We start from the raw sequence: 11,438 nt of genomic DNA, 5'->3' as shown, positions 1-11,438 counted from the left end.
GACCCTGCATTACCAAAAAAAAAACTATGAAACTAATGTCAAGCAAAACGGAATTTATTTTGAGTCACGCCCTAAAAAAAAAAAAAACTATTGGGACCATTAGAAATTTAATACTAGGTAGTAAATTTTGAGGTCCAGAAACTATTCAAGATACACGCAAAGTGACTCGAATTACTTTGGCATTAAAAAGGAAACAAAATTCACCAACCAAAGGTGATATATATATATATATATATATTTTTTTTTTTTTTTTTGGTATGTCGGAAATTACAAAGGTGATATTCGATGTTATGTAAAGTTGCGATCTGATTGGAGATTATCGATATCAATCCCATTAGCTATCGGACTTGGATTTTGGCCAAGTAGTATGGGACATCAAACAAAAGGGCTTATACCCTAGAGCTTGGAGTCGCAAGGCTGAATCTCACGAAGACCAAACGTTCCAAACCTTAAGACCAGTGAAGGTTTTCTTAATCATTAACTTCAAGGCTCCGAAATTTTATTGATGAGTGCATGAGTTAACCTGAATATCCGATTATCAAGAAAACAATCCCATTAGCTAACACATTTACTCGCAAGAAATATGGAGGTAAAGGAAATGAGATTTTTCACATGTTAAGATGTTGAACTATATTCATATAGTAAATTTATGGGGACAAAAAGTTAAGAAAAAGAAATAGAAATAGATACCATAAAGTTTCTTACTTTACTTGAACTAAGGGTTTGTTTGAAAATTATGAAAGAGAAAAGCCTATCAAAAAAAAAAACTTGAAAGAGAAAAGAAAGAAAAAGAAATATTTAATTTAATTTTCTGCACAGTAAAATTTTTCCTTTATATCCTTCCACTTTCCTCAATTTTTTTTTTCCCTTTTCTCTCATTTTCCTAAGTTCCAAGAAAATGAGAAGACCAACTAGGGCAAGTTCTAGCATATGAAAAATCTCATTTTCCTATATTTTGTTTTTGTTTTTGTTTTTGTTTTTTCTGGGTGCACGTGCATGCACCATAAAAATCTCAAGAATTACTGTTTTGTCCTCGCCTTAGGTGTACATACATTCAGAAGAATCCGTGTGAGCTACATGTACTCTCTCAAATACACACTTTTCAGGATTGGATCATCTTCTTCCCCATCTCTCTCTCTCTCTCTCTATCTCTCCACTTTTGTAATTACTCTCTCCTTTTCAGACTACGACCCCCACACAAGAAGGGAATAAAATTGAAAAACACAAAGACAAGAGAAAAGTAGCAGCAGCAGCAGCAGCTGAGAAGTAAAGAACATAGTGATTACCGCTTTCCTCTGCTTTTCTCCTCCCATCACAAGTAAAGAAAAGCATAACCCAACACGCATTCTCAATCTGGGTTATATCCATCTGTACGTATTTTTTACACACTGAAGATTTGGTGCTTTACAATGGCCGCATGCCTTGTTTGAGGCATTGTTCTTTCATTGCCTGAGATTTCTACTTTATATTGGATTGCTGACTAGGAAAGTTTTGCTTTTTGCTTTACATTTTCTTAGATTAGCAACTAGATTGCTGGTTAGGACTTCTGATGGTAGTGAAGCAAATCAATGTTTTTTTTACCACAATCCCAGGTTTGAGTTCAATTGATTTCAATTGCGTATCTATTGCTCATTGAACTTATTGTATGTCTCAATTTTTTTGGACCTATTCCAATCACAATTTGGTGATCCAACCATTCCTCTTGTTGGTTCAGCTCAAAAGCCTATTGATTTTGCATGAAAGATCTTCTTCACAGACCCGACAAGATGATCGGTTCAGATCAGCGAGATGGCACGAAGATTGGCCCGCAACTAGCCCATTTAACCATAAAGTTCATAAATTGAACTTGAGAGAAAATTGGTCAGAATGGGTAGGGTGGGGCGGACCCGAAAGGCTCAGTAATTTGTTGTAGTGACTTTACTATTAGTCTGGGAATCCAATAATAGTTTGATCTTCACAGACCCGACAAGATGATCGGTTCAGATTAGCGAGATGGCACGAAGATTGGCCCGCAACTAGCCCATTTTACCATAAAATTCATAAATTGAACTTGAGAGAAAATTGGTCAGATTGGGTAGGGTGGGGCAGACCCAAAAGGCTCAGTAATTTGTTGTAGTGACTTTACTATTAATCTGGAATTCCAATATTAGTTTGATCTTGTTGAACGAACTAAGTTTTGCCACATTTTGTCCAAATTCAGATCACTTTTTCTGCATCTGGGCTTTGAGATGTGAATTTAAGCCGTCGTTCCGCTAAGGAAAAATAAGTACTTATTTTTTGAACTAAAGGTAGTGTATTGGGAGAGAATGATCTGTCTTACAAGCAGAAAATAAGTACTTAAAAATAAGAACCTTAGCGGAACGGAGCCTAATTGACTGTTATGTTATCCAATATCGATGTTTGATCGTCTGTGATAATGTGCTTTTTCCCGATTCTGATTTCTCTACAATGTTTTCAGTTTCGCTTTGGTTATGTCCAAATTCAGATCACTTTGGTTTTGTTCCTTCTATATTTTCATATGTAACCGTAATTTTCTATGTTACGTACTTGTACTGCTTCTGTTTCTGGTTTCTCTATATGCTCGCCGTTAGTGCATTTTGGTTATGTTCATATTCTGCTCACTTTTTCGCCATCTGGGCCGTGTAATGTGAATTGAAGTGACCTTTCTATGTTTTTTCCTCACATATTTTCACCTCAGGTAATGAAACTTTTCTGATTCTGATTTTGTTTTCTTCATATGCTTTCAGTTATAATATCATAGTTCATCAACTTAAGAGGCATTGTGGGTGATCCAAATCCAGTTAAAGCATTGTGATTAGTCATTTTATCTCCAAGTATGGTATTTGGGCTGAGATCGAAAAACCGAAAAGGTAGTTCTGTTCAAGTTGATTACTTTGTCACCGTGCACGAGATTAAGCCTTGGCCCCCATCAAAGTCTCTCAAATCTGTTCAATCTGTTTTTCTGCAATGGGAAAACGGTGATCAGAATATCGGGTCCTTTGCTTCTGTTGTGGGCAACGACAACATTGACTTCAACGAATGTTTTGCGCTTCCGGTGACGCTATGTCAAGAAAAGAGGGACAGCGATCACTTCCAGAAGAACTGCTTGGAGTTCTACTTGTATGAATCTCGAAAGGACAAAGCCGGTCAACACTTGGGAACCGCCATAATAAATCTGGCAGATTATGGAATTATTGAAGAAAATTTAACCATCAGTGCTCTTGTGAACTGCAAGAAGAGTTCTAAGAATGCAGCTCAACCAGTTTTGTATGTGAGTGTGCGGCCAATTGATACGGAGAGCTACCCCCAATCACCAAATGGAAGCTTATCAAAAGAGATATCACTAGACAAGCATAGAGAATTGGTTTCAAACTTGATGAAGGAAGTAAACGATGATGAACTTGAGATTGCTTCTTTTACGGATGATGATGGGTCCTCGCATTCCTCACGAACCACTTCCTCTTCTGCTTTTGAGGCTAATAAGGGTTCATTATCTCAGAATAAAGAGGTACGCAAGTCTTAGTTTTCTATCTTCCTTTCAGGGAAATACCAATTTTTATCTTTGCTCATTTTTCGCAACGTTTATTGAACAGAATCGTATCTTTACAACCAGGCCTTTGACACATGCTTCAAATTGGTCCCTCCGTTAATTTAGTCCAAATTGTATATGTGAGATTGCCATACGTGCTTATAGTCGGTTTGAAATGTAATGGTGAGCATTCATAATGGAAATCCTAGATTATACAACTAAAATAACTAGCTTCAATGCACTTTTGAGAGTAAGATTACTAGCCCAACTAAATGTGAATGCAGGGAGAGAATCAAAATCAGGAAAAGATTGCTGAATGAATCAAAATCAGGAAAAGATTGCACAGAAGGAGTAGAAAAGAATCTGTTTAATGTTTTAGAGTGTAATTGGTGAATTCAGCAGCAACAAAACGACTGAACAGCTGAATGCGAGTTCACACCCTTTATTTTCAGCAGCCTTGTCCCAGATTTAGGGGATTTCATAACCAAATCATGCTTATCTGTTAAACTTTCTCTAGGAGAAAATTATTGCGTTTAACCTTTTTTAATCTTGTTTCTCTGCCTATTGTGATTTTGATTTAATGATTGGGTCTACCGACTGCATGAAAAAGCTGGAACAGGGAAATATCACAGATGATTGTTCATTACAGGTTGCTGATGGAAAAGGGAAAAATCAAGAGAAGGCTCAACAATCTGTTAGAGACCATGTTGAAAAAATTGCATCAGAAGTTGCATCCTCGGATGAATATATTCAGAAGGGTTCCCTTGCAAGCTTCATTGGTTCTCAAGCCAATGGACATCCCTACGAACAAGTTGTGACACATAGGAAAAATAGCCAGCTGGACACAACTGTTAATGAGGTCCATGCCGGTCTAGTGGATGGCACGGAGAAAACGGAACTACGAGAATATGGACAGGAAAAACCAAGTGTGAAAGAGATGAGGAGTTTTTTGGAAAATAAATCGTCACTTGACGCTACCAGAAAGCATGCTATGCCAAGGAGTGAGACCATTCCATTCAGCAGAAGAGCATATGAAGTGGAGAGCACCGCCTTAACCAACAATAAGCTAAGGCATATGAATTCCGTTCAGCTACCTTTTATCTCAGCAAAATCCAGTGAAGTTTCTGACAGAAGTCAGAATACGGAAAAAGCAAAGGAAGTACATAAACCAGGAAGTGCATATAACAATGGCACATCTAATGCAGCTACTGAAGGAAATAAACCTAGCGATGGTTCTTCTAACAGCAAATTGGGAGTGGAGAGCACCGCCATAACCAGTAATAAGCTTAGGCATACGAATTCTGTTCAACTACCCTTTACCTCAGCAAAAACCAGTAAATTTTCCGACGGAATCCAGGATATGGAAAAAGGAATGGAAGTACAAAAACCGAAAAGTGAGTATAACAATGGCACATCCAATGCATCTACTGAAGGAAAGAAACCTAGTGATGGTTTTTCTGACAGCAAATTGGGAGTGGAGAGCACCGCAATAACCAGTAATAAGCTAAGGCATACGAACTCAGTTCAGCTACCCTTTACCTCAGCAAAAACCAGTAAATTTTCCGACGGAATCCAGGATATGGAAAAAGGAATGGAAGTACAAAAACCGAAAAGTGTGTATAACAATGGCACATCCAATGCAGCTACTGAAGGAAAGAAACGTAGCGATGGTTTTTCTGACAGCAAATTGGGAGTGGAGAGCACCGCCATAACCAGTAATAAGCTAAGGCCTACGAATTCTGTTCAGCGACCTCTAAGCTCAGGAAAAACTGGTGAATTTTCTGACCGAAGCCAGAATACGGAAAAAGCAAAGGAAGTACATAAACCAAAAAGTGCTTATAACAATGGTTCATCTAATGCAGCTACTGAAGGAAATAAACCTAGTGATGGTTTTTCTGACAACAAATTTGAATGGAAGTCCAGAGTCGAGATGCTTGAGGAAGAATTGAGAGAAGCTGCAGTTGTTGAAGCTGCTCTTTATTCGGTAGTTGCTGAGCATGGCAGTTCCATGATCAAGGTGCATGCTCCGGCTCGGCGTCTCTCTAGATTCTATCTTCATGCTTGCAAAACCATGTCCCATGCTAAAAGGGCAAGTGCAGCAAGTGCGGCTGTCTCAGGATTAATTTTGGTTTCTAAATCATGTGGAAATGATGTCCCGAGGTAGGTATCAATTATTTACTTCCAGCACTTAGATATGCTGATTATTGCAGCCAGTTATTGCAGATAATTGAGACAACTATGTTTCCCTCCATAAATTATGCAAATTGTACGAAATTTAGAAGGACCTCTTAATAGTAGCTCTGAAAAGTTTGTCATCAATAGGTGAGATGAATCACATGCTGGAGAGGTCAGCAAAAGCCCCCTGAATGGTATCACCTGGGAATCTCATGGCACTTGTTTGAAAACGTGGATAGTGCAATTGACTGGTTTAAGTTTATCTTGGTCAAAATATAAGTTGGAGGCAATAATGTACTTAATAGCTCTTCGGTAGACCTGGATAGTGGATTAATTTTTCCTCTTCCCTGCATTTTCTTAATTTGTTTCTCTTTTTGTTTCTTTTTTCCTTTTTTGTTTTATTTTTGGTTAGCTCCTTTTTTTTTTTTTTGGTAGACTTGGCTATTAGCTTGTTTTTTTGCACTTTTGGTGGTGTTCCTCTCTAGGGTGTTTAGGTTTTCTTCCTTTTCCTTTACCAATATGCCCCTCTTTCTTGTTGGACATTTCAGCTGAATCTCCTGTTAATTTTTTGTAGGTTAACTTTCTGGTTGTCAAATTCTATCATGTTAAGAGCAATTGCCAACCAGTCAGTTCAGGAAACCAATGGCGGTAGGAAGGGGTCAGCTGGAAGATCCTCTTTGAAACGGAATACGTTCTCTTCCACTACGAAAAAAAAGAATCAACCACTGCAAGAATTAGGGGACTGGGAAAACCCACAAACATTTGTGGTTGCATTGGAAAGAATTGAAGCTTGGATCTTCTCCCGAATTGTTGAGTCAGTTTGGTGGCAGGTTCTGCCCAGTTCTTCTTCTTCTTCTTTGGCATCGGAAGTGTTTTAAGTCAGATGCCATTACTTTTACTGACTGATCTATTCTTTTCCTATGCAGACTCTAACTCCACATATGCAGTCCGCTGCAACGAAGACTAGAAGTTCAAGCTCAAGCTCAAGGAGAAGTAAATACGCTGCAGGTGATCAAGAGCAGGGGAATTTTTCTATAGAGCTTTGGAAAAAGGCTTTTAAAGATGCCTGTGAAAGGCTTTGTCCCATTCGAGCCGGAGGGCACGAGTGTGGTTGCTTGCCTCTGCTTGCTAGATTGGTACGTTTGTGCACTGCAATTGTATTCCTCAGTCCGCAGTTCATGATTGGTTTATAACGTGATTAATATGTGCTTCAAATTTATGTTTTGTTGCACGAAAATTACTTCTGGTCTAGATGTGGAAACTTGTGACATGATTCATTTGCATGGCAACACAGAACTACATCTATTTTTGTTTCTGCCGAAGTGCAAAAACTTCATGCATACATATTAAGTCTCGTTAGCTAGTTATAATTATCTTTCCATTTCATACAAAAATGCAGTTATCTTTCATGAGAATCTCCCTAAAAGTACTGGAACAATTCCAACAGATGTTTGGAATCCCTTTGCTCTTGATGTTGAGAACTCACTATGACATGCGCTTATCCATTGATAACTTGCTCTGATTTGTAAATTGCTTGAATTCCCAGGCCAAAAAAAATTTTGTTTTTAAATTGGAGCGGAAAACATTGTCAGAGTCTGGCGTTTATCCAAAAGACCATATGTAGTTATTAGTCCTACACGAACGAATACCACAATAATGTAGAACACCATTCCGAAATACAGACTAACCATTGGTTTATTTTGCGACATCTCATTTGGAGTACTGGAGCAAGGCAGGATTACATTTTGCATGTTTGTTAAGTCACGTAATATGAATGTATGGACAATATTTCATGCAGATGGGTGAGACTCCTTGTTAATGTCTGACACCTTTTCATTATTTTTGTAGGTAATGGAGCAGCTGGTGGATAGACTAGATGTTGCGATGTTCAATGCCATTCTTCGTGAATCAGCTGAAGAAATACCAACAGATCCTGTCTCTGACCCGATTAGCGATCCTAGGGTGCTTCCAATTCTTGCTTGTCGATCAAGCTTTGGTTCTGGTGCACTACTAAAAAATGCTGTGAGTAAAACAAACTGGCATGCTTATCTATAATCCGTTGAAGGATGCTAACAGTTTACCTACTCATGGAGACCACTATAGTGACCTGTCATATCTTTCTATTTCAGATACTCGTGCTTTGGGATAACATGATTACTGGGTCCAGAATGTATTATATGAGAATCTTGTTGTTGGAGTCATTTCTTGTTTCAAATTTGGATCTCTATTGCAAAAATATGAGAATATGATGAATTAATTTGCGAAAAATCTATGAGTACCGACCATTGGGGGAGAGAAAGGGCCGTCTCCGGCCACCGGACGGCCGATCCGATCCGTTCAAAAATTCTAAAAAATAAAACCGAGGGGGTCAACGCGGGAATCAAGGGCATCCAAGGTGTTTAGGGTGCTTGATCAAAGCACCCTTTTTTCGTGTGTATATGTACACACACATATATACACGAAAAAAGGGTGCTTTGATCAAGCACCCTAAACACCTCGGATGCCCTTGATTCCCGCGTTGACCCCCTCGGTTTTATTTTTTAGAATTTTTGAACGGCTCGGATCGGCCGTCCGGTGGCCGGAGACGGCCCGCCGGCGGCCGTCGGTACGTTTTCCCTCCCCGTGGTCGGTACATATAGCAACACTCATTAATTTGCCAACACCTAATATTTCTTTTCCTGTACATTTGACAATACAATTAGCAGGTAAATTTAAGTACAAATCAATCACTTATGATTGACGGATTTGACGTAGAGAATCACAATAGAGGAACAGATGATTTAGATAAGCAATCATATTCAATCGGTTGCTTCATGCCCCTTCTACTCCTAGCCTAAACAAGGGGCTGGGAAAAGTTCCTGAAAAGGAACAGAATAAGGATTGGAATGCTTTGATTGGATGCAATATAAGATAAGTTTTATACATCCAGCGTCGACTCTACAGTTTTGGTAAAAGATACATAAGTGTTGCTCTTCCGTAAGCTTACACAAAAGTTTGAGAGTAAGCACTACACAAACGCAGAAATAATTTGTTAGCAAGAAAAAGAAGAGAATTGATTCTCTATATCTGTACTACATATCATATTTGGACTTCTGATCAATCTCTAAACTGCAAGACTTATTTGAACTACGTATCAATAACCAAAAGTGACTACTTCTCCTTATTGGGTCTTATTTTGGTTTTCTGGCTGGTAGATTGGGAACTGGTCTAGATGGCTTACGGATCTATTTGGCATTGAGGATAATGACTCAGCTGAAGATGAGACCAATCATGATGACAACAGTGAAATGAAATGTGTAAAATCTTTCAAAGCTTTCCGTCTGCTCAATGCATTGAGCGATCTCATGATGCTTCCAACTGAAATGCTTGGCGATAGCTCCATAAGAAAAGAGGTAAGTCCTTGATGACTCTGATTCCCTTTTCATGTGTCCTGTTCTGTTCCTTGATGAATCTGATTCACTGTTTGAAATCCTACTGTTTGTAGGTCTGCCCTACGTTCTGTGCATCATTGATCAAGAGGGTCCTCAGCAACTTTGTTCCGGATGAGTTCTCTCCGCACCCAATTCCAGCTGCTGTACTTGAGGCCCTGGATGTTGAGGTTGGTTCATCCTGGTTCTGTTTGTTAATGCATCTCTACCCACATGTTAATTGAGAATGTGCACCTATGAAGCACAGATATTTCTGCAAGGGAGTAATATCTGAGATACTTGAGATATGTGTAGGGTGCTTCCTATTGCAAACTTATTTTGTTAGCTTTGAGATGGTTCGGATATCTTTTCCACTGAGCGCTAGAGATTATATCAATTATCGAATGGTCTTAGAGTTAGTTGACGGGACAAATACGCAAATAGTTTTCCAATGCTTACTTTTCCCAGCGAACAATAATATAGTGAGTTTAAAGCTTAATTGTAATACTCTACGGTCTCTACCTTTCAGTTTATTCGTTTGACTTGTCCTTTAATTTTCCTTACATGTTCCTTATCTGAATCGGTGTTAGAAAGAAGAAAGAAAAAAAAACGAGAAGTCCATCTCTTCAAGTGGTTAGCTTCTCATAGCTATACTTTTATTGGCAAAATACTAGACTACATTTTACTGTTGATGTATCGTTGTTGTACCCATATCCGAGTTTTTTAGATATTAGCATATCATTCACCCGCATTCGTGCTTAACCGTGTTGCCTCTAATTAATGAACACACTTTTCCCCTTATATTTTGGCACTTGTTAATTAAGGATGCTGAGGAGGATGCTACCGGAGAATTGGTCACCTTTCCATGCACTGCAGCACCTACAATCTATTCACCGCCTCCAGCAGCTTCACTCGCGGGGTTTATAGGAGAAGTGGGAAGCCAAACTCTTCAGACAAGCAGGTCTTCGCTACTCAGAAAATCGTATACCAGTGACGATGAGCTTGATGAGCTGGATTCACCCATGACTTCTATCATCATTGACAACTCCAGGATTTCCCCTTCTTCAACGAGACTCACCTCTATGCCAAAGAGTGGTCGAAATATCGTGAGGTATCAGCTTCTACGCGAAGTATGGAAAGATGGTGAATAGAAGAACTTTCGTCATTTAAGTACGTATTTGTATATATACTTCTTGCTTTATGTATTTTGTTTTTTGAGGTCATTACATTTGAAGAAATAATGCTCCTAGCTTTTTTCCTGTATCATATATTAGGAGCATTGTGATAACTCTCCAACTGGGACTCCTGCTTCCAGAATAATGAAATCGAGATCATTACCTACTAATGAACATATCTCATATTTCCCGTTCCGCTAAGGGAAACAAGTACTTATTTTTTGAATTAAAGTTGATGTGTTGTGAGAGAATGACCTGCCTCGTAAAGCGGAAAATGAGTACTTAAAAAATAAGAACCTTAGCGGAACAGGATCCTAGACTGCTCCGTTTTTTGGTTGTTTGTTCCTTAGGCTATGTTTGAATGCTCGTCTTAATCCTTAGGTGGTTATGTTTGGATGCTAATAATCTCAGGTAGCAATGATAACTTGATTTTACCTGAAAATAATTCATCCCAACGTTTGCATTAATTTAGCAAACTTATCGGGGAAACGTTAGTTTGAAAATTTATCGGGCATCAAAATTTTCATTATTTACAAAATGAGCGAGGTATCGAGGATTACTATGTGAGAGAGAAGGGACGAGATTCTCCCTTAGGTTGGAAACGTGATTCTTGATTGGATTAACTCAACTGCAACCACATGTCTATTCCAGCCTGTTTCAAATGTGGAAATCTGAAAGATATATCACATTTCCAGCCTATTTCACGCATAGGAATTAAGGGAATATGAAATTACATTCCCATTCTTCCTCAAAGTTCTTGTCATCCAACGGGGCTTTATATTGATATCGGATCATAATCTCTCAGTCTCTCTCTCTCTCTCTCTGAAATATGATAAATCAATCAGCAACAGGAGCTTTATATTGTATGGCGGATTTTGGGGTTTGGGTGGCAGCAAGGGAGAAGGATTCAGGGGTGCTGCGGCTGTGATGGCAGTTGCTGCTTGTGGTTGCAGTGGAGGAGTTGGTGGTGATCTGCCGATCTGGGATGGGTTGGTGGTAGCAGGGCGGAGGCAGCAACAGGAGCTGAGGTGTTTGCGGCTGGCAATTCTCTGAGCGTTTTTGGGACCGGCGACAATTCTCTGAGCGTTTTTGGGACCGGTGACATACGGCGGGTTCACGGCAGTCTTCGCGGCGGCGGCATTTCGGATCCAG

General features: G+C 39.2%; 1 protein-coding gene across 5 annotated transcripts; it reads left to right on the top strand.

The window, feature by feature from the left end:
• The first annotated feature begins 1,056 nt into the window (after positions 1-1,056).
• On the top strand, positions 1,057-10,456 carry LOC131310173 (uncharacterized). Of its 5 annotated transcripts, XM_058337053.1 has the most exons (11): positions 1,087-1,370; positions 1,518-1,592; positions 1,715-1,870; positions 2,748-3,508; positions 4,179-5,689; positions 6,279-6,534; positions 6,631-6,840; positions 7,553-7,726; positions 8,899-9,096; positions 9,189-9,302; positions 9,936-10,456. In XM_058337053.1, the coding sequence occupies exons 4-11, from the start codon at positions 2,837-2,839 to the stop codon at positions 10,260-10,262; spliced, it is 3,462 nt and encodes a 1,153-aa protein (XP_058193036.1). In that variant the 5' UTR covers positions 1,087-1,370; positions 1,518-1,592; positions 1,715-1,870; positions 2,748-2,836; the 3' UTR covers positions 10,263-10,456. The 5 variants fall into 5 exon arrangements, with proteins under 5 accessions (XP_058193034.1, XP_058193036.1, XP_058193035.1 ...); XM_058337052.1 differs by lacking the exon at positions 1,715-1,870; XM_058337051.1 differs by lacking the exons at positions 1,518-1,592; positions 1,715-1,870 and having other exon boundaries at positions 1,057-1,370.
• Positions 10,457-11,438: the final 982 nt, after the last annotated feature.

This window comes from Rhododendron vialii, chromosome 12a (assembly GCF_030253575.1).
Source record: "Rhododendron vialii isolate Sample 1 chromosome 12a, ASM3025357v1".
Lineage (NCBI taxonomy): Eukaryota > Viridiplantae > Streptophyta > Magnoliopsida > Ericales > Ericaceae > Rhododendron > Rhododendron vialii.
The sequence above is the reverse complement of the archived record's forward strand: the minus strand, read 5'-3'. Positions and strand labels throughout refer to the sequence as shown.

Excerpts from the sequence above, each read along its gene's own strand:
- LOC131310173 (XM_058337051.1), top strand. The coding sequence starts at position 2,837 with ATGGTATTTGGGCTGAGATCGAAAAACCGAAAAGGTAGTTCTGTTCAA. Across the intron at positions 3,509-4,178 it reads CATTATCTCAGAATAAAGAG|GTTGCTGATGGAAAAGGGAA; the intron begins GTACGCAAGTCT and ends TGTTCATTACAG. Across the intron at positions 5,690-6,278 it reads TGTGGAAATGATGTCCCGAG|GTTAACTTTCTGGTTGTCAA; the intron begins GTAGGTATCAAT and ends AATTTTTTGTAG.